The following is a 24,950-nucleotide window of genomic DNA, read 5'->3' as shown; positions in this document are numbered from 1 at the left end:
CTAAAAATGTATCGAATGTCTGTTCTTTCTGCCTGTGTATCTTATGTGTTCGTATCATTCAAATAAGCATTCAGACTCTGTTATATCAACGATGCCAAGGCTTTGTATATTTATTGATATTTTTATAGATTGATGTTTAAGCCTTTCATGTTTTAGGAAAAACGTATTGATAAAGAATATATAGATGAATTGCGTGCGTTTGATAAATACGCCGTTCACAAGATAGTTGCGAATGAATGCAGTTCATACTAATGTTTATTAAACAAATATATTATACTGCTGAAACACGTTAATACATGTACATTTTCCTTATGTAATGACCGTAGCTTATCACATCTAAAATTTAAATAACAAATTAATGTATCTTTTAAACTTACTAGCAACGTTGCCATGAAATCTGCATATTTTGTCGAGAAGGACAAAAAACAATCTGGTGATAAAAGTATAAAACATTCGTAAATATTTAGTTCACAGAAAAGATGTACTTCTATGCTATTGTACGGTGCCCGTAAAGTGACATGTGAAACTTTCTTTTTATTTCGTTTTTACGAAATAAGATTTTGTTTTTACGAAATAACATTTAGTTTTTACGAAATAACATTTTGTTTTTGCGAAATAATAATTCGTTTTTACGAAATCTTATTCGTAAAACGAAATAAAAAAAGTTTCACGTGTCACATTACGGGCACCGTACTATTGTGTCGAATAGATTGTAACCATTTATTTACCTTAAAATATAACTAACTGCAACAAGGAAGTCCCTTAACTGAACTTGTATATTCATACTACATTGTAATAATAACAAGTATACTTTGTTTACTTTGGTACTAAAAAGAGAACTAATTTAAAAAGTCTTCATGGAAATTCAAATGGAGTCCAGTTACATTAGTAAATGCAGATTTTGTACATTTTTAAAATTGATAATATTCTAAAAATACAAGGAAAAATATCAAACAGGGAATGCCATGTTCCGAAAACGCAGCCTCCACAAAACGAAACGCACAGCACGCAGACGTGCACACCACAAACACACACACGCAACACAAAACGAACAAACAAAGGAACACAGTGGGGCACCGCCTTGGAACGGTCAGTGGCAAACACCACTGGGGAGCTTAAACCGGTTTATGGTGGGCACCCAACCTTACTCTTACCCCCACCATGTTCCAAAGACAAGGACAGTGTAAATAAAAGTAATCCCCGCCAGGTGAATCTTTAACACATGTAATGGAAACAAAAGGGCATGGCATGTAAAACACAAAAATGTTCCTGTATAACTATAAAAAAGCAAACCTTAAGGACCAAAAACGTATATACCTTTGCAGAAGACAGAGCAACAAGAAAAACACCCTTAAGGGCCCGACGAAACAGGCCAGAAGACAGACATCAAAACAGTTCAGTCCTGGTGGGATTTAAAAACTGCTTATCATAGAGTCCCCCCACCCCTCTCTCCCAATGGGGGAAGCGTAGTGTCCAACTGTAAACGGGTTGAACACTAAACATGCGGTATGTCTCAAAACAGTTGGGTCGTAACCTCTTTTAATAAAATGTTTTATAATTTTACCAGATATAGTTGGAAAATTACCATGACCCAAGATCTTACGAAGTTTGTAAACCACATCCCCATAAAAAAAACGGGTTTTGAAATACCTTCTCGCAGAAGTGTCTTTAAATTACTATTGAATTTTAAAACCAAATCAGAATTACGATAGTAAAATTTAGCAAAATATTTACGCAATTTGTAATAACGATAGCCTTGCTGAAGAAGTTTACTTGTAATATATTGATACATTGAAATCCTTGACATGACTACACACTTTAAAAATCGAATTAATTGACAAATATATACACCATAAGATGTAGCCTGAGGTACATCCCCATCCAAATGGGGAAAATTTACAATTTAAACTGGATATTAGAATGGCATATTATCAAAGCAAGTATTCTTCAGAAATGCATTCAAGCTCTTAAAGAGTACTACTGTAACGATGAAAAATATACGATTTTCTTGTCTGGTTCATATTTGATGCATAGTAATCGTAAAATATTAGATCAAGAAAATTTAAAACTGACACAAAAATTATCTTTTTGGAAAAGTAAGAAAAATCTATTCCAGGTAGAAAACAAATGGGAAAGCTTGTTTGCACGTGATATCCTTAGGACACCGGGCACATTTTTATGCAGTCTCGCCAGACATAGGTATGTTTTTGACAACACAGAAAATGACGTTACTCGACCTTCAGCTATTTCCGGAGGTAAAGAAAATGAAAGTAGACAAGCTAAACTTGAAAACGAAAGTCGTATTTGCATTGGTCGATAGTCAGTGGTCACGCGCAGGGGTCACCCTGTCTAAATGAATGCGCGTGGACTTCTTCTTTTTTTTCCTTTTTCTTTTTTGCTAATGGAGAGTCAATTTTCAGCATTTTCTAACGAATTGAATAAACCTGTGCTTTAGCACGACAAGTCAGCTTTTCATCTACGAAAACATATTTGAACTCGGAATAAACACAAATCCCACAGTGGTCCGTAACGGAGCAAGGTATATGGAGATTTATGGAATTTCGTCAAATCGCTCAAAAGGTCCATTTTGATGCAAAATTGACGAGAGCCAAATACATATATATCATAAAATGTATCATCATATACAAAACAGGAGCCTGGGAACCAGTCTGAAAATGTTTCAATTTTTTCTGTCTGCAAAGTGGTAATGAATGCCAGTTAACACTTATTAGCACAAATTTAGTGGGATCGTTATTGCACTGATATAAGGTATGATTTCTTCCGACAAAACACGACTTATCAACGGCTAGCTGATAACTCAAAACCTCAAGTCATGTAATAAGTCGTCATAACCTTTCAGCACTTGTAACGTAATAAAACGTATAAGCGTCTGATGGCCCTTTCACGCTTCCGTAGAATCAACATTTATTACAAGAAATTCATTTTGAAAAAAAAATGTCTAGGTCTGTAGCTCTCAAATACGGAAATATCTTCCATCCGAGGCATATACTGACTTTCAGACAACATCAAACAGGACCTTTAGAGCGGTTTGACGAAGTTCCAAAAATCTCTATGTACCCTTGCTCCGTTACGGACCCCTGTGGGATTTGTGTTTATTCCGAGTTCAAATATGTTTTAGATGAAAAGCTGACATGTCGTGCTAATGCTGAAAATTGACTCCCAATTAGCAAAACAACAAAAGTCCACGCGCATACATTTCGACGGGGTGACCCCTGCGCGTGACCCCTGACTATCGACCAATCCAAAGGCGACTTTCGTTTTCAAGTTTAGTATGTCTAGGTTATAACACACTAAATAGTTGTTGTTCTTTATTCTTTATAAAACTGACCTATTTCCAATGACCGCAGCACACATCAGGACCCATTTTAAATGTCTGTAACTTACATTTTCTTGAGGAATATTGTCAGTGCTAACTAAAAATCAAAAGAAAAGTGGGGGTCATGTTTGATGCAAGAAAAATAATTTCAGTCAAACACACAAACTGCAAAATCAGCTAAAAAATGAGACCCTAAATTATACTGGTGGTGTATGATCCAAGTTTCCATGAAATATTTTGTCATGTTGTTATTTCATTATGAAATCTACATGTTAAGCATAGATCTGTCATGTGATTTTAGCAAAAAAAAAATGCAAAGAAAATAAGGAAAATAGCTCTACAGAGCAAAAAAACTGAGGACTATTTTTATCCGCCATTATGCGGATTTTTTTTCGCGCCATTTTTCTATTTAGTGTCTGTATGCCTCTACTTTCATTTTCTTTACTTCCGGAAAAAGCTGAATGTCGAGTGAAGTCATTTTCTGTGTTGTCAGAAACATACATATGCCTGGCGAGATTGCATAGAAATGTGCCGGTTGCCCTAAGGATATTAGGAAAATCCTTTTTCGACATTTTTAACACGTTTGTACGAAAACAGACATTTAAGACAAAAATAGCTTTAAAAATGCATTTTAGGAAATCTGTATATTAGGAAAATCATTTTGTTTTCTAAAAATTAGTGTTTTACGACATTTTTAACACGTTTGCACGAAAACAGACGTCTGAGACAAAAATAACGTTTAAAATGCATTTTAGGAAATCTGTTTAACCTTTCTGCAACTGTAACGTAATAAAACGTTATAAGCATCTGATGGCCCTTTCACGCTTCCGCAGAATCAACATTTATTACAAGAAACTCATTTTGAAAATATTTCTGAAATGTCTAGGTCTGCAGCTCTCAAATACGGAAACATCTTACATTCGAGGCATATACTGACACTTTCAGACATCAAAAAGGACATTTGAGCGATTTAACGAAGATCAAAAAATCTCCATATACCCTTGCTCCGTTACGGACCCCTGTGGAATTTGTGTTTATTCCGAGTTCAAATGGACAATGTTTTCGTAGATGAAAAGCTGACATGTCGTGCTAAAGGCCAGTCATTTTCAAATCGTGAGAAAATGCTGAAAATTGACTCCCCATTAGAAAATTTTGACGGAAGCATGTCTACTTTCGTTCTTTACTTCCGGAAATAGCTGAAGGTCGAGTGACGTCATTTTCTGTGTTGTCAAAAACATGCATATGCCTGGATTGCATAGAAATGTGCTGGCTGTCCTAAGGATATCTACCGGACTTTACCACTACTGGACTTTACCAAAGAAAACTCGCATTGTCTCGCGTTCATGGCACATTTGCTATTTCAATGAATGCAGTAAGTTGACAATGTTGTCGTGAGGAGGAATATGCATTATTGAATCAATTAAAATAAAGATAAACCAAGACAAAACAAATCGGTAAATATCTAATATCAAACGCGGCTTAACTCACGCGTTATGTATTCAGATACAAATTAAACTACTAAACCGCTATTTATTTTACGATTTGACATCGTAAAGTGTCCTTTATATATTATAACATCATTATAACATCATTATACATTTGTAAAGACTAATGAATACACAATTATCTATACAGGCGAATAAGCACAGAGTACTCAAGCAGAACATGTCACGACGTAAAATACAAATGAAAAATAAACGCCTTGTGTTGTAGCAAATATACCGTGATTTTCGCTGGTCACTTGTACGTGTATGACAGTATTACTGTGTGATTTAGTCCAGACAAATGGCTCAGTGTTACAAAATTGTTTGACTAATTCTAGAGGGAAGTGTGGTGATTAAGAGTTATTTAACTTGCAATATTGGATTTCTTTTGGATAATTAGAGCAAAGTTATGTGAGTAATTAGTATTTCTTTTTAATTTAACAGTTAAGGTAACTTGACAGAGAAAACCAAGATGGCGTCACGAAATTAGGGTTGGTCACATTATTTACTCTTATAGACGATATGCTGCTACAGGGGTCTAAAGATGCATTTTAATCATTTAACACACACATAAACACTTGTGAAAATGCTTTTAACTTATAAAAATATATAATCAAATGTTCTGAAACTCACCATGAAATCTAGTCAATTTTTGTGCGCATTTTGCAGAAAAGTTATGTATCCAAACTGAAAAAAAATTATATCCTCATATCTTAGAATGTGTCCTTCAGGTGCTCCACCTATGAACAAAAGAACTTATCCACTGAGTTTTATGCTATTTGCTCTGGAATTTCCTGATGAAATTCCAGAGCAAATAGCATAAAACTCAGTGGATAAGTTCTTTTGTTCATAGGTGGAGCACCTGAAGGACACATTCAAAGATGAGGATATAAATTTTTTTCACTTTGGATACATAACTTTTATACAAAATACGGACAAAAATTGACTAGTTTTCATGGTGAGTTTTAGAACATTTGATTCTATAATTTTATAAATTAAATGCATTTTTACAATTGTTTATGTGTGTGTTAAATGATTAAAATGCATCTTTAGACCTCTATAGCAGCATATTGTCTATAGGGATAAATAATGTGACCAACCCTAATTTTGTGACGCCATCTTGGTTGTTCATGTCAAGTTACCGTAAGTAAAAATAAAAATAGAAGAGATGTAAGTGTCGGAAAAGCAAAATGTTAAATATAGAATATTAAATAGTTCTTGTTAGCTATTTTCCAATATGTTGTTTGCAAACAAATTATGTTGATTTTATACAGATGAACAAGCCTCATTACCGCCCATGCGCAGGTGGCCGGGGGACGGTTATTTCTACCCGATTCGTAAACGTGACTGATTTTTTTCTTGCATATCGTATAGGTAGATAGAAGCTTCTTATTCTGACAGATTATTTTTCTTGCATACCGTATCTTACAAATGATAGAATAGATAAAGCAAATAAAAATACGTGGGTTCGAGCCTCACTCGGGGCTTTGAATTCTTCGTGTGAGGAAGCCATCCAGTTGGCTTACGGAAGGCCGGTGGTTCTACCCAGGAGGGGCACATAGGGTCTTCCTCCACCATTAAAAGCTGGAAAGTCGCCATATGACCTATCATGTGCCGGTGCGACGTTAAATCACAGGAGCCTGAAATTCTATCACAAAGCTCCTGTGGTTAAATCCAAAAAAAAAAAAAAAATAAATAAATAAAAAATAGAAATACTTCCTTTGTAGCACTCTTTCTTATAGTGAAGTATGTACACAAATCACGGGACCGTAAGCAGAAGTGATTTCATGACGTTTAAGTGACGCATAATAACAAAGTTCCCGTATTCTTACCGTAGAGTAACGTATTTTGAATAAAAAAAATACTAAAGGGAACGGAGTGAGACTATCAGGGTATCTGATTTTTTCGTTTTACAAAAACAATACATAATCAATGCATGAATCGCTATTTGTCATTAACAGCACGAGAGTCATCTGGCATGGGGGTGCCGGATGCGTTTTACCGGCATGGGGAAAATTACCGGAATCGCCTGTCCGGTTAGTCCAAATAATTGTACTCGAGAGTTGAATATCGTTATATTTTTTTGACTTGTCGATATCCGCCTCTAGGTAGACAACGTAAAATACAATCAAAGCGCTGAAAGCACAGAAAGGTTGAAACCTTTCGAAAAACATGTGGTTCTGATAAGAAGTTAGTGCAATAACATTAAATTTGCACAGGGCGCCTTTTAACATTTGGACGTTAAACATGTCCCTTTGTCAAGTTTAATTGAATGACAGCCATTTACATAGCAAAAATTTCAACCTTATTTTATTGAAGTGTAATGTAGGAAAACTCTCAAACACTTGATATATTTATTTACCATAATTTAAACTGCGCCAGAAATTACTTCCCCGACACATAGCACAGACTATTCTAGCGTAATTTAATTAAATATCATGAACAATACAACGCACTGGTAAAAAAAAAATGTGCGGCCGTTTTTTAACGCACTTGTACCGCCGAATGCATGTAGACTAGATTTTTTAAACTGCTTTTATATGAACTCATAACTTAATGAAATAAATTTTAATTCAACACAACCAATAAATGCTGGTTACACCCATCAATTATAAGCGCAAATTAGAAGGATATGAAAATAATATTGTAAAATCAGAAGACTACAGGAAATGCACATCGTACAGTATCAGAATACACTTACTGCAGGCACAACACACAGAAAAGTTCAACTCCAAACATTCAACACCTCAAAAGTTAACTCCAAGATCATTCTCCAAATAATCAGATCGCAAAGACTTTAAATTTGCTCATCTCCCATGACTGTTTGCTAAATTGTGAGGCTTAATAGATAAATTAAACGAGAATCATGATTTGTTCTAGCAGGATTGATATAAGTGAGGACTGTTCTAGAAAGGTTAAGAATTCGAAAGCAGTTGGCAGCAGGCAACAACAAATAATACACATTCTTGACCTAATCAATACTACTTTCTATGTTCACCAGTCTATTGTACGTATAATGTTTGAGTGAATGTTTTCTTGACAAATCGTTATGTATTAAAAATAAGGCTACTTTTTAATGAAAAGCCATTTTGTCGCCTTCCACAAATCAAAAACACAATTTTCAGATATATAGAATAATGTTTTGACAAATAAGAATCTTACTCTTAACTTAGTCTGTAAGCTAGAAGACATACTTTAAAAAGTATTTTTATTTAGCTAGGTTCAAAGTATCGAGTAGAATAGAAAAATCTTATTATTTTTCAAAATTTAACACGATATCACATATTAAATACACCAGTTTTCACAATTCTTGAAGAAGGGGATTGTATAATTCTACACATTTCTGCGAAATCAACTTCTTGTTTAGTCGACCCTAGAAATAAAATGTACTGATGTCACGACGAGTAATCGTGACACCAAAACATTAATAATGTTGCAACCCTACTTCATTTATTCATGGGTTGTTGTCTTTAAACTCCGCTACCTTGTTAAAAATGTTTGTACAAACGACCGACCCTGCTAAAACAACAGTAGAAGTCAGTGGGGTCCACCAAGCTAGAAACTAGACCTGTATCTACCTTAAGATCCTGCTGTTTCGACTTCCATGCAGTTTTGAGATAAGAAAAAGAACTATACACATGAAAATCATCGGGAGGAGACGCAAATGTCCCGTTGATATGCTTTGATTCAATTTTGCTTAAAAGAAATCAAACAGTTTCATTTATCGGAGACACATATGTAGGCAAACAATCGAGAAACTTCACATCAAGCAAACGCCCACATTTGACATTCTAAGATAAGATTTTTTAATTGAGTCGGAAAGACAATGACAAGTAACATTATCTCTGATGAGATTTTTAACCGACTATAAATTCTCGTTATGTACTGCTTTGATTCTATTTTGCTTAATAATCTATTTTAAAAACTGGCGGGCTCGACATGTTGCCTGTGGGCATCTAGTTTCATTCTTTTATGACATGATCTTGATTCGGGTTCAAATATAATAAGGTCTTCCATTTTTCTTATGCATGAACAACAGGAATTCGCCTTGTTATTTTTTTAGTAAATAAATTAACATATTTACTACCATGGCAGGACCATGGCAAAATACTGCCTGGGCAAGTTTTGAGCCATTACATAGTTAAGTAAAAGCAGTATGCCTGAATTATCCCAATCAATTAATTACCTTACTAACAGACTACTTACTAAGTTCCAAAATGTTTTCGTTGGAAGTGCACACCTTCTGCTGAATAGAAAAGACTGACACATACTTAAAGTAACCACTACGTTGCTCTGCCCTTTCTTGGTTTGAGTGTTAGTGACTGGGTCCACTTTATTTCGTCATACTTTAGGAAACTAGCCCACAACTATATTGCTCCGCCAACGGACAAGACTTTTGAGTTTGGATGTCAACAAAAATTAGGATTTTTTTTTGTTATTAGTTGGAAATGATTTAAAAGTGATGAATTGGAATACAAATTTATAAGAACAACAATATTTTAGTCTATGCGTCTTCATTTATATGAAAATAAATTGTACAATTGCATATTTATTTTGTTTTCAGATTGAAGATGCACAAGTTATTCCAGACAATCAAAGACGAACATGAAAAGCCTGTCGAAGGGAAAATTACAGGTATTTTATTTAAGTCCGATTTATACCGCTATTGTGGATTATTACATTAGCACAAATATTGTAACATGATAATGAATTCAAGTTCATAGTATGATCAAATTTGTAATTTCTACATCATTGTAAATACATATAACACATAACACATATTTTGAAATCATTTATTATACTGGCAAAGAATATCATGGTTTCTACCCAAATGAGCCGCGCCATGAGAAAACCAACATAGTGGCTTTGTGACCAGCATGGATCCAGACCAGCCTTCGCATCGGCGCAGTCTGGTCTGGATCCATGCTGTTCACTAACGGTTTCTCTAATTGTAATAGGCTTTGAAAGCGAACAGCATGGATCTGGTCTGGATCCATGCTGGTCGCAAAGCCACTATGTTGGTTTTCTCATGGCGCGGCTCAAGTGAGCTATTTCATCGGGATATATATGTCACCTTCAAATTAGAATTTTCCAGATAGCATGTTTGTGTTTGTGAATGTACCTGGCTCTAAAATCAACAAAAAAAGAACCCACCTGCATTTCGAACTTTATAGTATATGTTAAAATTCAATGTTCATTATTTCATAACTCTATCAGTAAGAGTGCAACCTAAGGTAGGTTTTTTTGTAATAAGGGCTTCAGATTGGGAATAGATAATTTTTGTTTATAAATTCCTGTTTGTTGCTTTAAAGGTATATGACAATGGTACATTATTTACGGGAGATATTCCTGGAAGGATATGTGGTAGTCTGTATAGAAATGGTCCTGGTATTTACGAAGTTGGAGAGTACAAATACAATCATTGGTTCGATCCTCTTTCAATGGTCACAAGATTCCACATAGGTATATCAGTTTATTCAAAGTTGTTTGTTTGTTTGTTTGTTTGTTTGTTTTGGGTTTAACGCCTTTTTTCAACAGTATTTCAGTCTTGTAACGGCGGGCAGTTAACCTAACCAGTGTTCCTGGATTCTATACCAGTACTAACCTGTTCTCCGCAAGTAACTGCCAACTTCCCCACATGAATTGCCAGAGGTGGAGGACAAATGATTTCAGACACAGTGTCTTTTATCAAATCGAAACTTGCAATCGAACTTGCGATCCCGCGATCTGTAGACCGACTGAGCTAAGCGGTTGTTAGACAAGAAAGAATACAATGTGTTTTACAGTAACTAAAATACCTGTATATAAAATATATCAGGTTGACCGTTAGCCCTTTAAAGTTTTAAAGACTACATTAATCAAAAAAAGGCAATAGAATTTGGTCTTGTTTGTCAAATTCAAGTTGTAAGTGAGGTAAGCTTTTAGTAAGTTGCAATCCATACAAAAGGTGTATCATTCATTACATAAAATGGAGAAGTGAATGTACTTTTAAGCAAGCAAGTATCTCTACGTGTAAATGTTGATATCTTATGTAGAAAAGAAGAAAGTGACCTACCAGAATCGCTTTCTGAAAAGCGAGTCATATAAGAAGAATGTGGCGGCACAAAGAATTGTTATCTCTGGATTCGGAACTTTGCCCGTTCCTGACCCTTGTCAAAATATATTTCAAAGGTATGCAGCTGTGTTCAAAATTAGGTATAACTTGTAGCAATACAAGTGCTGAAAATACAAAGTAAAACTGGAGAAGAAAATGACTGTTAGCATTGTAGTTATACTATAATGAATGGAGAAGAAAACTACAGTAAATTATTGTACTTGTTAATTATTGTACTTCCTTATAGTAGCTTGTTCAGCAGATGTACATTTACTGAGTATTCTTTTTAGACATGCAATTTATCACCTGTAAAAATATAACTGTTTTTCCATCCAATTCCATAAACACGTCAGCTGAACTCGGTGTTGTTTGGCTAAACTCTCTGAGTATCAGGTATTTCAGTTACTTTAACGTGATGCAATTTCAGATTTCTAAGCTATTTCACGGTAGACAAAGACGTCGATAACACAAATGTCAACTTATATCCCTTAAAAGACGAACTGTATGCCTCTACAGAGACTAATTTTATCATAAGAGTAGATCCAACCACTCATGAGACGTTAGAAAGGGTAAGTTATTAGAGCAATTATATCTAGATTCTATGAATATAGTTTCATCTTTGTTATGACATATGTTCATATAAACATTTTCCTGTAAAGACAGACATTTGTTTTTCAAATGAGAGAAGAATCTTTGAAAATTCAACTCTCCCGGGGACAGCCGAAGTATACAGTATTTAATTCAGAAACTTACTTAAACATAATTGAAAACAGTTTGTTTTAGAAGCTCTCAATAAGTCATTGATTAAATCAAAATCACTGCAAGAACCTAGATACTTAATATTTACATCAGTTATATTGTACATGTATTTAAGACGCCAGTTTAAGGTGACAAGGCCACCAGATACCAGTTTAAGGTCGCAGTACACCGTTTATGCTTATCAGACATCTGTTTATGATCAAAAGACAGTAATTTATGGCCAACGATACTATTTTAACAATACAAGCACGTACATTTTAATCTTTTAAAGAACCATCACGACCTAATGGCCTACTTTTTCCTACTGCATGAACTTCGTGCAAATCATTCTAATAATACTGGTATAATACAGCTATTCTACAAGATGGCATGTGCAAAATTTAGGTCCTCCCTGATTATTGTGTTTTCGCAAATTCATCAGCAAACTTCAGCCATTTTCTTTCGAGTATACTCATGTAGTTTTAAAAACATAGAATGATATTATATTACACTATAGAAACAAAGTGTGGCTTAAACTCACCTTAATGCATCAAGTACTGTGCATACTGCTACATTAATTTAATGATATATTAGACATTATACACATTGTCTTGGCCTTATATATGTCGCTGTCAATTTGTAGCTAGAAACTAGTTACTTCTCAGTTTTTCATGCAAACCACGTATAAGTACCATTATGGAAATACAAAAGAATACAGTTGTGGTGTGTCTTTAAACCATCTTTTTGTAGTTTTTAGTAATATCTTGAATTAGTATAACAATAAAAAGTACAGATTTAAATGGTAACTACTGTACGTGTTATGCTTGTATACATGCAGGTATATTTTGGCTCAGTATGTGGCGGTTAACTCAGCTACTGCTCACCCTCACTACGACGCTGATGGAACTATTCACAATATCGGAAACTCTTACAAAGGAAGACCAAAAATCTGTATCATCAAATTTCCTCCAAAGAAAGGTATGCAATACTGGTAAAATATAATGTTCGTTCAAATTGTTATCAAACTGAATATAGAGAGAACAAACCATACAGCTTCTCCGGTCGCTGTCAGTTTAAAAAAGACCAGGGCCTCCGTGGCCGAGTGGTTAAGGTCGCTGACTTCAAATCACTTACCCCTCATCGATATGGGTTCAAGCCTTACTCGGGGCGTTGAATTCTTTATGTGAGGAAGCCGTCCAGCTGGCTAATGGAATATCGGTGGTTCAACCCAGGTACCCGCTCGTGATGAAATAATGCACGGAGGGGCACCTGGGGTCTTCCTCCACAATCAAAGCTGGAAAGTCGCCATATGACCTATAATTGTGTCGGTGCGATGTTAACCCCCCCCCCCCCCCCCCCCCGCTCCTCCCGCTCCCCCCCCCCCACTCCCAAAAAAAGAAGAAAGACTCTCGTCAATACTGCTAGACGCTTTATATATCTGTGTGCGTGCTTGCGTGTGTGTGTGTGTATGTTTATCTAAAACTGACAAAATACTTCGAAACCTATGAAATTTGTAATTCAGAAACATTTTATCTCGTTTATGCACGATGAATAATACCTGACAGTGTGAAGTTGTTTATTTTAGTCTATCTTCATTAATGTTATTGTTTTAAGTTAGATACTGTTTTTAGCCTACTTTAATCGCCCTAGACGACCAGATAAAAATTAACATACAAGAGGAGTATGAGTGTCATTCGAGAAGATACTGTTCGTCTCTGCACTATTCAGATGAAGAGACGTAGAATGAGGTACTTTGAAGAAATCAACTAAAACATTTATTTTATTTCTTCTAAGAGAACACCGACGAGTTTCCGAAAGGACAGGTTATTTCATCAATAGAATACTCTGGGAAAATGAGTGTAAACTATATACACAGTTTCGGGATGACGGATAATTACTATGTGTATGTTGAACAGCCGATATTTCTAAATCTACTGAAAATATTGACGGCAAAACTACGTGGAGCCCCTATAAGTGATTCCCTCGACTGGCACTCTACTATTAAGGTAAACAAAAAAACATTCGTTTTTCACACATTCTGTTGCCTAGAGAATTTGCCTTAGCCAAGAGAGCTATTGTGATGTCAGGCTTGCAGTAACAATGAAAGTAATTTATTAAAAAACATGAGATACTGGGTCGAATTTGCATATATCTGTATGATATTACACAAAAAGAATGACAAAGGGAAGAGCCGTTCTGCCTGCCCGATAATCATGTTATAATACACGTAGTTCGAATTTATGTCAAACATTGCAAAAGTCAGTTCTGAAATATTCAGCATGTTCAAGTACAGTTACTTTTATGATTTGAAATTTTATCATTAGTTGACATATTTATATTCATTTGTGCTTATGATCCTTAATTCATCTTTGCTTCCTTGTGAATTTCAGACACGATTTCGCATTATTGACAAGAAAACAGGTGAGGAGGTGAACCCGGGCATCAAATACGAGGCAGACCCGCTGATGGTGTTTCATCATATAAACGCTTACGAAAATGGAGGTATGATGAATTACCTTACAATATTTCTGCACTTTATTTCTTGAAATCTATTTTCTAAACATGTATCAGGAGAACAAGTTCCAAGTGTCGAGTTCCTGTGCTTTGAATTTTTTTTATAATTTGGCATTGCATGTTCTAACGAAGTAAATTTTGGATTAATTCCTGCTAGTGCTAAAATACTGGTTATCAGTTGCAGAGTTTAATGCAATACTAACATAAATAAAAAGCTTTTAAATGTGATTTTTTTTTGACAAAAATTCTTAGCCAAGAAGTACTGCAATACGTTTTTAGCGAAGCAGAAGAAAAAGCAAAAAAGTATCTTAATGTCTGTTTCTTATAAAGTCACATTGTGCTGGACTTCTGCGCACTTACGTCCCAGGATGCACTTAAATACGTATATCTGAAAGATCTAACCTCGGCACAATGTGAGGAAAACTGGAGGAAGATTGACGCACCAGAACCTCGCCGATATGTTCTACCCTTGAGAGTAAACCAACAGGTATATTTTATTATAGGAGCAGTGATGTAAATTTACAATTCCTGTGTGTTGTTAGCAGAGCACAGACATTAAGTTTGGGGGTGGGAGGGGGGGGGGGCGGTGGAGGAGCTTGAACTTTTTTTTATACTTTTAAAGTCTATTTTTGCGTGATGTATATAAGGAGATATTAAACATGACTATTTGTCTCTGTTCATGGCCTTTGGTATAAAGGATATTAAATGAAGACACGGAAGCAAAGTGAGCTGAAAATTTAATGCTTGGAAAGAAATATCTATTCCTCTGAATAATATTATGCTACGTGAGCAGATCTTTTTATTTGCTACTAGATTATTACCAAATGTAATTATTATGTAATCATGATTTGCGAGCGCAGCGAGGAAATTTTCAAATCTTTCAATTTCAGGAAATATCGTCATGTCATATGCTATTACATTTTGCCTTATTTCTTATAAGGAGTATGCTCAAGCGAAACAAAATGCATATGAATAGCGCAACCCGTGGTTGTAATAGAATAATTAGTATCAATGATGTGCAAGCGGAGTAAGCCATCCCTACCCCACAATCTTGTAGTGATTAGAAGCACATTACCAAAAGCTCCTAACATTTTCTTGAAAATGAAGGCTTACACCGAAGATGTAGTAACATAATGTACGTAGTAGTTTTGAGAGTAGCCTGTTATCATTCTTTTGATGTATGTCCAGTCCTATTTATTTTGAATGTTTCATCTTGGATCTGTGAATATAGGCTTTAACTACTTTTTCACTGGGCTAAAAGTCTGACTACCACAACTTGGGTTACTTAGCGATTTTTACAGCTTTTGCTGGTGAAGGAATTATTTCAAGCGGATACAACTAGCAATCTTCTGTAAACCAGATTGATAGCGTCCGCATATGAAGATTTCTACATCCCATGCGAGGTTTCGAACCCACATCAGTTCGTGGCAAGTAATCGGTTGTCAGCGACCGTAACCACACGGCTATAGAGGTCCCATCCGCAAAAATATCTGCTGCTATATATCCAGACGCAGCGCAACAAAAACTTGGTGGAATTAACAGAGTTTGAAGCCAAAGCAGAAAAGACGGCAGACGACACAGTGCATTGTACTTATGAGACACTTGCTGACACAGGTAGGCTTTAGTTGCTGGCATTTCCATTACATGCTTGTTTAGAGCAGTATGCTTTAATATTTGTCGGCACTGTCTTCTCATTTAAACTGCCAGAAGACATTTTAGCATAAAATTATAACAATGTTTTTAATATTTCAGTTATCTGTATTATACACGTTTCAAGTAGCATCGTCGTGTACATCATTGATTTTGACGCCATATTTGTTTTGACCTTGTATTCGTGTATGTCACACGGCATTCAAGTGACAAAGTCATAAATTTCATAATTTTTAGCTCGACTATTCGAAGAATAGTCTAGCTATTCTACTCACCCTGGCGTCGGCGTCGGCGTCGGCGTCACACCTTGGTTAAGTTTTTGCATGCAAGTACATACAGCCATCAATTAAAGGCATATAGCTTTGAAACTTATTTTTTCTTTTTCTAGGTCAATTACCAACCTCACTGGGTCAAGTCCCATAACTCTGACATGTATTTTGAGCAAATTATTCCCCTTTTTGGACTTAGAAAATCCTGGTTAAAGTTTTGCGTGCAAGTACATACAGCTATTACTAAAAGGCATATAGATTTGAAACTTATTTTTTCTTTTTCTATATCAATTACCAACCTCACTGGGTCAAGTCTCATAACTCTGGCATGTATTTTGGGCAAATTATGCCCCCTTTTGAACTTAGAAAATTTTGGTTAAAGTTTTACATGCAAGTTTCTATCTCCAAAAATAATGCAGATATTGAATTGAAATTTGACATGTGCCTTCGGGGTTATAAAACTAGTTGATAGCTGCAAATCCCATAACTGATATGCATTTTGGTCAAATTATGTCCCCTTTTGAACTTAAGACTCTTTTGATATTTAACTTTTTTGGGTAATATTTTCCTGCTTCTGGGCCAATATTTCGAATAGTCGAGCTTGGCTGTCTTACGGACAGCTCTTGTTATTGTTGTAATTCCGCACTTAAGTAAGTTGTGCTGGCTTATAATATGTTAGTTATCGACCTTTTCAAGCAGGTGATGGCAAAATCATCTTTTATTTTTAACAGAGCAAAGCCATGATCAGTGATAGGTCATACAATGTAATGAAACACAAATGCGTTGAGGAAAGCTTTTAAAAAAGAACTTTATCACATTTTTGGTGAATGTTGCATTGGTTATACAAGAAGTAAAAGTTAAACAAGTAAAGTGCGTCGTTTCTGTGTACTCTTGTTTCGGCAATGTTTATTAACATGTGTCAATACACTGTTTTAGTTAATACTGCCAGACTGCTTACGCAAAAGCATGTCCAAATGAAGAAAGACGCACAAAATTTATGAAAACGTATATTTTTCAGTTACTCTTAATATTTAAAGCTTTATATGCCGTGGTGTTTATTAGGTGCGTCGATATTGTGTACTCTAGGATAGTTAACCGTCTTCCAGTGTGCTTGTTTGGTTTGGTTACTTGAGACATTATCTGTAACAGTTTTTACACGAGGCTCGTGTAAAGCACCTGCTTTTAGGCCTTACAATTATAAAAATGTCGAATTGAATTTCTGTAAAACTTATTACAGCAGAAAACTTAGATTGTACTCATTTCTGTATTTAACTATCACAAGTATCTATTTAGGTATGGAGTTCCCGCAAATAAACTATCCTCGTTTCAATGGCAAAAAAGTATAGATATGTTTACGGGGTAGGATGGCATCCGAAAGGAACACATTTCAACACAGTAAGTATTTTAATTACATTTGCAAAACATTTAACTTGTGTAATAACTTTTGAATTGGTATAAACATACGAATAATCTAATGGTCTAATAATTTCATCCCAACACTTTTGTCTTGGAATGAAAACTATTTCGTATGATACACACCAAAGCCTATTGGTTTAGTGGTTTAGACATCCTCGGGGAAAGGGTGGTCAATGGTTCGAGCTCAACCAGGATCCGTTCCGATGTGGTAGCTTTACTGCGACTAGTTTAACTTGTTACAGTTATATTTGATGATAGCTGCTCGTTGTGTAAGTTTATTTCCGGTGAATGGTGCCCGAAGAGGCAGGGAGATGCTCCGAAATGAGTAAAGCATAAAATATCGCGGGGCGTATGTTCTCCGTGACAATATGGTGAACGACATTGTGTGAGAACAGGTTTGTACTGGTCCGGAATCCAGGAATACTGGTTAGGTTAACTGCCCGCCGTTACATAACTGAAATACTGCTGAAAAACGGCGTTAAACCTAAAACAATACAAACAAACAACTCACATTATATAAAATTTTCCGCACTAAAAATATTGGTATAGATTCTTTTAATGATTGAAAATAATACATTTTTAATTTTGACGCAACAAAACTTTCCTGACAGGGCCTCAGAAGGGCCGACAAAACAGTTGTTAGTTGCAAGAGAAAAGTGTGAATGTTCTATATCATTTACAATAGTACAGGAGCTAACTCAAAGTTAGGGGGTGTGGGGAGGGGGTAGACAAGGGGTGCCGGTCAGCTAAACCTACCCAGAATTTCCATGAAGCTTTTCAGACGACCAAAAAACTGCCACTACATCAAATCCATATCAGTACATCTAAATGTTCTCCTAAATTGACTTTTTTCCTTTATCTACTTTTTTCTGAGAAAAACATAATTATGCTGCCCCCCCATCCACACTCTCATAATTACAGGCTTCTCCTACGCCTATGGATTTGAATTTTTTTAACAAATGAATGTCATATATTGTCAGCCTGATCATTTGTTGGGAAATGGAACGATTTAGTGTTTCCTCCACTTTTCACCACTGCTGTTATTTTGGCTTCGATTCATTGGTCAATCTAGAGTTCTTCGCCTTAGGTCTTCTTTGGTAGTTTAACAGAGCTAACAGATGAAATGATGCGAACACATTAGTAAAGGATAGCCTACAATTTTCCATCCGTCATCTTGTAACATATTGGTTTGATTATACCACTATCATCAGAATGATTGTGGGGGATGAAAGTCACTAGATTTCGTCGGGTCTTAATTATTTGAGTTTATATTTGCTTATGTATGTACCCAAGTGTGAAATGAAACAAAATCATGAATATCACCTTAAGATAAACACCATACCTTTGATAAATTTACGCATGGTTTACAAATATCTTTGCTGAAAATAAAAAAATGAGACGTAGCGTTTGTCGCTATTTTACAACACATCCTATGAAATATCAGATGAATAAATTTAAGAAATTACTGAAATATTAAACATTCGCTCAGCTTCAAAGAAAGACTTTTTTGCTTTTTGACAAATTCATGCCCCTTTTTTCACTTAGCAGTTTTGGTTAAGTTTTTATATGTAAGCTACTATCTCAGTACCAACTAATGGGAGTGGATTGAAACTTCACACACTTGTTCATTGTCATGATGTATAGGTTCTATAACTCTAATTTGAATTTTTACAGAATTATGCCCCTGTTTTACCTAGCGGTTTTTGGTTAAGTTTTTGTATGTAAGCTGATATCTCAGTACCTACTAATGGGAAAGGATTGAAACTTCACACACTTTTCCATTGTCATGAGCTGATATGCACTGTACAGGTTCCATAACCCTGTTTTGCAATGTTACAAAATTATGTCCCTTTTTCGACTTTTATATTCATTCAATTGACAAGGCTGTTGAATAGCCGAGCGTTGCTGTCCTCCGACAGCTCTTGTGTTCAATGGTTAACCAAACGTTAATCGTGGGTATCATGAATGGAATTTATTACATGTCTCCTTAATATATAAATCGCTGGATCACATTTAATGCTCTATGTTCTTCTACATGTATTCAACACTTTACTTGGCTTAAGTCAAAACTTAGTTCTGACGACATGTAAATAAACACTTCTTGTGTGCACTGTCGGTCAGTTAATCAACCTGGTATCCGGTAAATATATTGATTATTTTAGATGAAGATCTTTTTCAGGTTATGAAGATTGACATCAACACAAAGACATTCAAGGAATGGAGTGAAGACAATTGCTATCCATCAGAACCAGTGTTTGTACCTAACCCCGACGGTACAGAGGAAGATGATGGTATTGTAATTTTTTATATCATTGAAATACCAAAAAAAATGATATTTTTAAATATATATTCTGTATGGATTTGAAGATTTGAATTAAAATGTTTGGATAGTCTAACCAAGATTTGGGTGAAATGCCTTTGATATATTAAAACTATCAAGTGATATATGAATTTCTGTTTACTTTTTAAATCTAACTTTTAAAGTCAAACTATTTTAACATTTGATTCAATTTTAATAACTGAATATCATTTTCCAGGTGTGTTGTTATCATGCGTGAACAATTCTGAGTTTGACAAAGGGAAGAACGCCTTCCTGTTGATGTTAGATGCAAAATCTATGACAGAAATTGCCAGAGCAGAGTTTGATGTTTCACGATTTACAAATGGCTTCCATGGCATGTTTAAAACTAATCAGTGAAAATGAACTTGCTGTTTGGCAAAATTGTACAAAAGAGTATTCCTATTCCAATAACATTAGACTGAATATTATACTTCAAGACTGCATTTGAAAAATATCTGCTGTTATTTTGGCATTCTTTGGCCGTAAGTGTAGCTCATAGGAACAATGGTTTCTATAACAACGGGAGAATGCTGGAAATACCTTGCCTCATAAATCACTTCCACACATATATTAATGCAGTTTTATTCATTATGTCTAACATGCATGCTTGCAAGTTGTGCACTATTGAAATGATGTGATTTCTTCTTGCTGAGGCGGTCTTGTGCAACTCCTCTTACTGCCACCACAACAGAACAGATGCTTGACAAAGCGTCTAAAATTTGGAATGAACGCCAGAAGTACATACGGGTCGACTGTGTTGTTTATCATGTAGCTCGCTAAGATAATTCTTAATCTAATTTGATCGCTACTTACAAGAGTTCTGTTTTGGAGGGCTTTTGCAACATAATAGGGAGTGAAAGAAAGCAGCGACATGACAGTAATAGTCACAGTCATTAGAGTTATTTTGATGTCTGCGCGGAACCTTTCATTATTTTGTCTAGAAAGTTTCTTCCTTTGTTTCCAGTGGTCAAACATGACTTTTACAGTGGTACCATAGCAGTACAGTATCAATAAAAAAGAAGTTACGGTTACTACAAGGTCTGAAACATTAAATATTTCGCGTATTATGTCATCTGTTTCATTTAATCTACCCATATTTGTACAAACATGTGCAGTCATGAATGTGGCGTGCGCCGATGTCTTATTTAACTCTTTCACATGTGATAACTTAGTTCCATTTATTGCAGATGTCATATTTCCGCATTCAAATTTCAGACATGTTTTATTGGTCACGAATTCATCTAGAACAAGTTCAGTTCTGTTTGTTTCCCTCGTCAGCTCCACCCGTTTCAAATCTTCGAGTACAGTTCCATTGTGGTCATACCTTACTATTTCTAAACGCTCAATATGAGCGATCCCAAGCTGAACAGCGGACGAAGAAACTAAATACAGAACTACAGATGATAAACTTATTGAAATTATTTTTGGTGTTAATTGCCATGAGAACGGGTGGCATAACAACCGGTGGCGATCCAAAGCAATAAAAAGAAGCATTACACCAGAAATCTTTGTAAAAGAATGTGTCAGAAAATAATGCACTTTGCATCCGATTTCATTGTGAAAAGTAAAGTAGTTTATGTATTTTGCGAGCTCCCCTAGAGCAACAATATTTGCAATAGCGTTACTCGTGGTTAACAATGCTATAAGTGCATCGTTTGTGTGTTGTCTTTCCTTAATTCCAAAGAAAAATACTGACAAGATATTTCCACAATATCCTATCACCACAAATGTGTTGATAACACAGATAAGTACAATATTATCGTATATTACTTTTCTGTTCAAAGCTTTGAGTCCGAATTCAGAACCGTCCATTCTGAAAAAAAATACGAATATTATCAAGATTAATTAAAAGTCTCAGTGTTTTATAAGATCTTAGAAAATAGCTCCCTTAAATGTAGAATAGAATTCACATTACCTCATATAATTAATGCATTCCTTCCAATCAACTACATTTTTACGTTTTCAGTGGATTATTGAAAAATATCAATGGATAAAAAGCATTTTTCGCAGTGAAAATATTAAATATGATTTTTCTGGCACAGAACTACACGTAAACGCTAGCGAAACTCAATTTTAAATAATCAGAAATTCGTGTTAAAACATATGACAAAGATAAACTTTATTTCATATACAAGTTCGTAAGTGGAAACATACATAACATTTCATGAAAGAGAAATCAATATATATCAGAAAATTTTAATTAACATTTTCAAACATTAAAATTGTGATCCCATGAAGTTGCCAATGACGGTATGATGTTGCGCGCGACGTTATGATATTGACAGTGACGTTACGATGTTGTGCGTGACGTTATGATATTGTCAGTGACGTTACGCTATTACGCGCGACGTTATGATATTGTCAGTGACGTTACGATATTGCGCGTGACGTTATGATATTGTCAGTGACGTTACGATGTTGCGCGCGGCGTTATGATATTGTCAGTGACGTTACGATGTTGCGCGTGACGTTGTGCTGACAAATCTGGTAAGATTTGGATCATGAACCGGTAAGAGCATTATTTTTGTTTTACATGTAAGATCATATATAAGATTATATTTCACTGCAGGGGCCTCCGTAGCCAAGTGGTAAAGGTCGCTGACTTCAAATCACTTGCCTCTCACCGATGTGGGTTTGAGCCTCACTCGGGGCGTTGAATTCTTCAAGTGAGGAAGCCATCCAGCTAGCTTACGGAGGTGCGATGGCTCTACCCAGGTGCCCGATCGTGATGAAGTAATGCTCCACCATCAAAGCTCGGAAGTCGCATATGACCTATAATTGTGTCGGTACGACGTTATACCCAACAGAAACAAATTATATTTCACTGCGCTACTTGTGAAAATATTGTGTCTGGTAATCACTCGATGGCAGATAGTATGATCATACGGGCAAACAAACGTTTATCATCTATTTATTTAATGTTTTACCATAATTGAGCTAAAATTAAAATATATATATATATATTTAATAAATACAAATATTTCTATCTTGCACTGAAACAAGCGAGTAGTACGGTGATTATACAGAAACACGAAGGCGAATTTTAATCAAACGTGAAACAAGTTAATTTCAAAGAAGACCGATTATTATGCAAGAAAAGATGTACTGAGACCGTATTTTTTCAATACTTATGATACTCTTAAGTTTCTATCAGATACATTTGTTCAGAAAAGTGTAGTTAACGTGCACATTGCAATTGTCACAATTTTGGAATTAAATAGTTTGAAACTTTAATTTTGTTGTTCTTCAGGGCAAGAAAAAAGAAGAATAACATTGCTTAAGAAAGAATGCAGCTAAAAATTTACATCAATATAAATTCATATATGTAAGACCTGTTATTTATATGATATACTTACTTCTAAGAGACAAGCTGCTTACCTGCAAAATTGCTGTTACAGTTAATGTATACATATATAATTTATAAATATCCCATTTATATAACGATGTTTAAGCGTTCCAGTTTTACAAAAAAACTGATATTGATATGCGCTGTTGATAAATAGTTACGTCATTCCCTTGAGTTATAGTTGCGAATGATCAAAGCTGTCACTAATGTTATTACTTCCCTGATACAAATTGATCAAAGTATGTCCATTAATATTATTCATTGTAAATAAATTGCAGCTACATATATTTGTTAGTTTTGTTACCCTTTTCATTATTTTTTCGCCTTTCTCCCAACATATGGGCAAGGATGTTTTGATAATAATACCCAGTACTTTTATCTGATGTTAATGGGACTTTTCATGATAAGGTAGCATTAATGAAATTGAGGCACAATATGGTTGTACTGCATTACTTTTCATGATAATTTAATATTTCTAAGTGTATGCTTTCATTGTTTAAACAATATTCCCTACATTAAAACATATAGATTATACCCGAACCTTTTGATAAAACAATACACACGGGACAGGTTTTAACTAGGATCTTATAGGATAAAGGTCAGTAATTTAAACCCTGTATTGATTCATATAAACTACGAACCACTTCAATTGTAGTCTGCTACCCTAACAAGACGCATATAGGCTTGTGTTTTAAATTCGATTGACCAAATTGACACTCCTTTGAATATCAGCAGGAAAACCATCTTAGCCCAAGCAGAATGCATTCTAGCACTGAAAATGTGTGATCTACGCCAAAAAGGGTAAATACGACTCTTTTTTTACTCGGACTTCTTTAGATGACACTGGACTACGCTACACGGGCTCGCAAGTTCGCTCCTTCGCTTCTCAAGAACAACGAAAATGAATTTTATGCGCGCCCTCTAGTAGGTGAATGTCTTTGATGCATATAGGAATACACCTTAGTCATATCTATCATCAAAGAAGTATAAAATACACAGAATGGCAACAGGAGATAAGCTTGCGTAAGCTCGTGTCACCGCAATATCTTACTGAAACGTTTGCTGACTTGATCACTCATGATCCAGTCAACAGACGCTTATTAAAGTATTGCACTGGCGATACGGCCTGCATGTAATAAACCAAATCGGGTCCAATTTTCAAACAGCAGCTGTTGATTTCTCAGACTTCCAATTATAAATGCATTCCTTCCCCGTGTAGAAAATACTAATACATTAAAACAACACCATAATCATTATAAACAAAAGATCTGACAGAAAGTTTTTCACGATACAAAAATTTATCCTTCTGCTGTCTGTTTCATACACTGGTAAAACGAGATCTCAGTCAGTTTATACGTGATCTTTGCGAGATTTGCTCTTTATGCTGAACAGCACTAAATCCGGCTGTTCTTTATTTTATATAAAATAAACTCACTTTAAAACGGTTTTTCGGCATCTTCTAGCAGATTTTCAGAGATTTATATTCCCATAAAGAACTATATCGCTACTTTAGAAAGCCAAAAAGAAAAGAGAGTGTTAACTTTTATATAAGAAAATTACAGTTCGTTAAATACAACCCGCTGAATTTACTTCTTTTCGCGTCTTGCAATTTCTATTTTCAAAACATTAAGGTGGCAGGGGAGCGGTTTCGTAGTTTGGCCCCGGTCGATTTTCTGTATAAACAGGACAGGGTAGATATAAAGGCATATCTATCTTACTGGTTATTTATCATTATTAATTCTTTAATATATCTGGGGAATG

The 24,950-nt window shown here is 35.2% G+C and overlaps 2 protein-coding genes across 3 annotated transcripts in view; both read left to right on the top strand.

Moving 5' to 3' along the window:
• LOC123542144 (uncharacterized) overlaps positions 1-10,284 on the top strand; it is a 69,990-nt gene extending 59,706 nt beyond the window's left edge. Inside the window, exons 5-6 of the mRNA XM_053543951.1 lie at positions 9,386-9,456; positions 10,134-10,284. Of these exons, the coding sequence (XP_053399926.1) occupies positions 9,386-9,430 (45 nt within the window). The 3' untranslated portion in view covers positions 9,431-9,456; positions 10,134-10,284. The remainder of the gene's footprint in view (positions 1-9,385; positions 9,457-10,133) is intronic.
• A 4,451-nt stretch (positions 10,285-14,735) lies between these two features.
• LOC128546087 (beta,beta-carotene 15,15'-dioxygenase-like) lies at positions 14,736-23,438 on the top strand. Of its 2 annotated transcripts, XM_053543964.1 has the most exons (4): positions 14,737-15,781; positions 17,380-17,481; positions 19,682-19,793; positions 20,040-23,438. In XM_053543964.1, the coding sequence occupies exons 2-4, from the start codon at positions 17,416-17,418 to the stop codon at positions 20,198-20,200; spliced, it is 339 nt and encodes a 112-aa protein (XP_053399939.1). In that variant the 5' UTR covers positions 14,737-15,781; positions 17,380-17,415; the 3' UTR covers positions 20,201-23,438. The 2 variants fall into 2 exon arrangements, with proteins under 2 accessions (XP_053399941.1, XP_053399939.1); XM_053543966.1 differs by having other exon boundaries at positions 14,736-17,481.
• The last annotated feature ends 1,512 nt before the right edge of the window (positions 23,439-24,950 follow it).

The sequence above is a fragment of the Mercenaria mercenaria genome, chromosome 1 (assembly GCF_021730395.1).
Source record: "Mercenaria mercenaria strain notata chromosome 1, MADL_Memer_1, whole genome shotgun sequence".
Classification (NCBI taxonomy): domain Eukaryota; kingdom Metazoa; phylum Mollusca; class Bivalvia; order Venerida; family Veneridae; genus Mercenaria; species Mercenaria mercenaria.
Note: the sequence above shows the minus strand (reverse complement) of the source record. Positions and strands in the feature narration are given on the sequence as shown.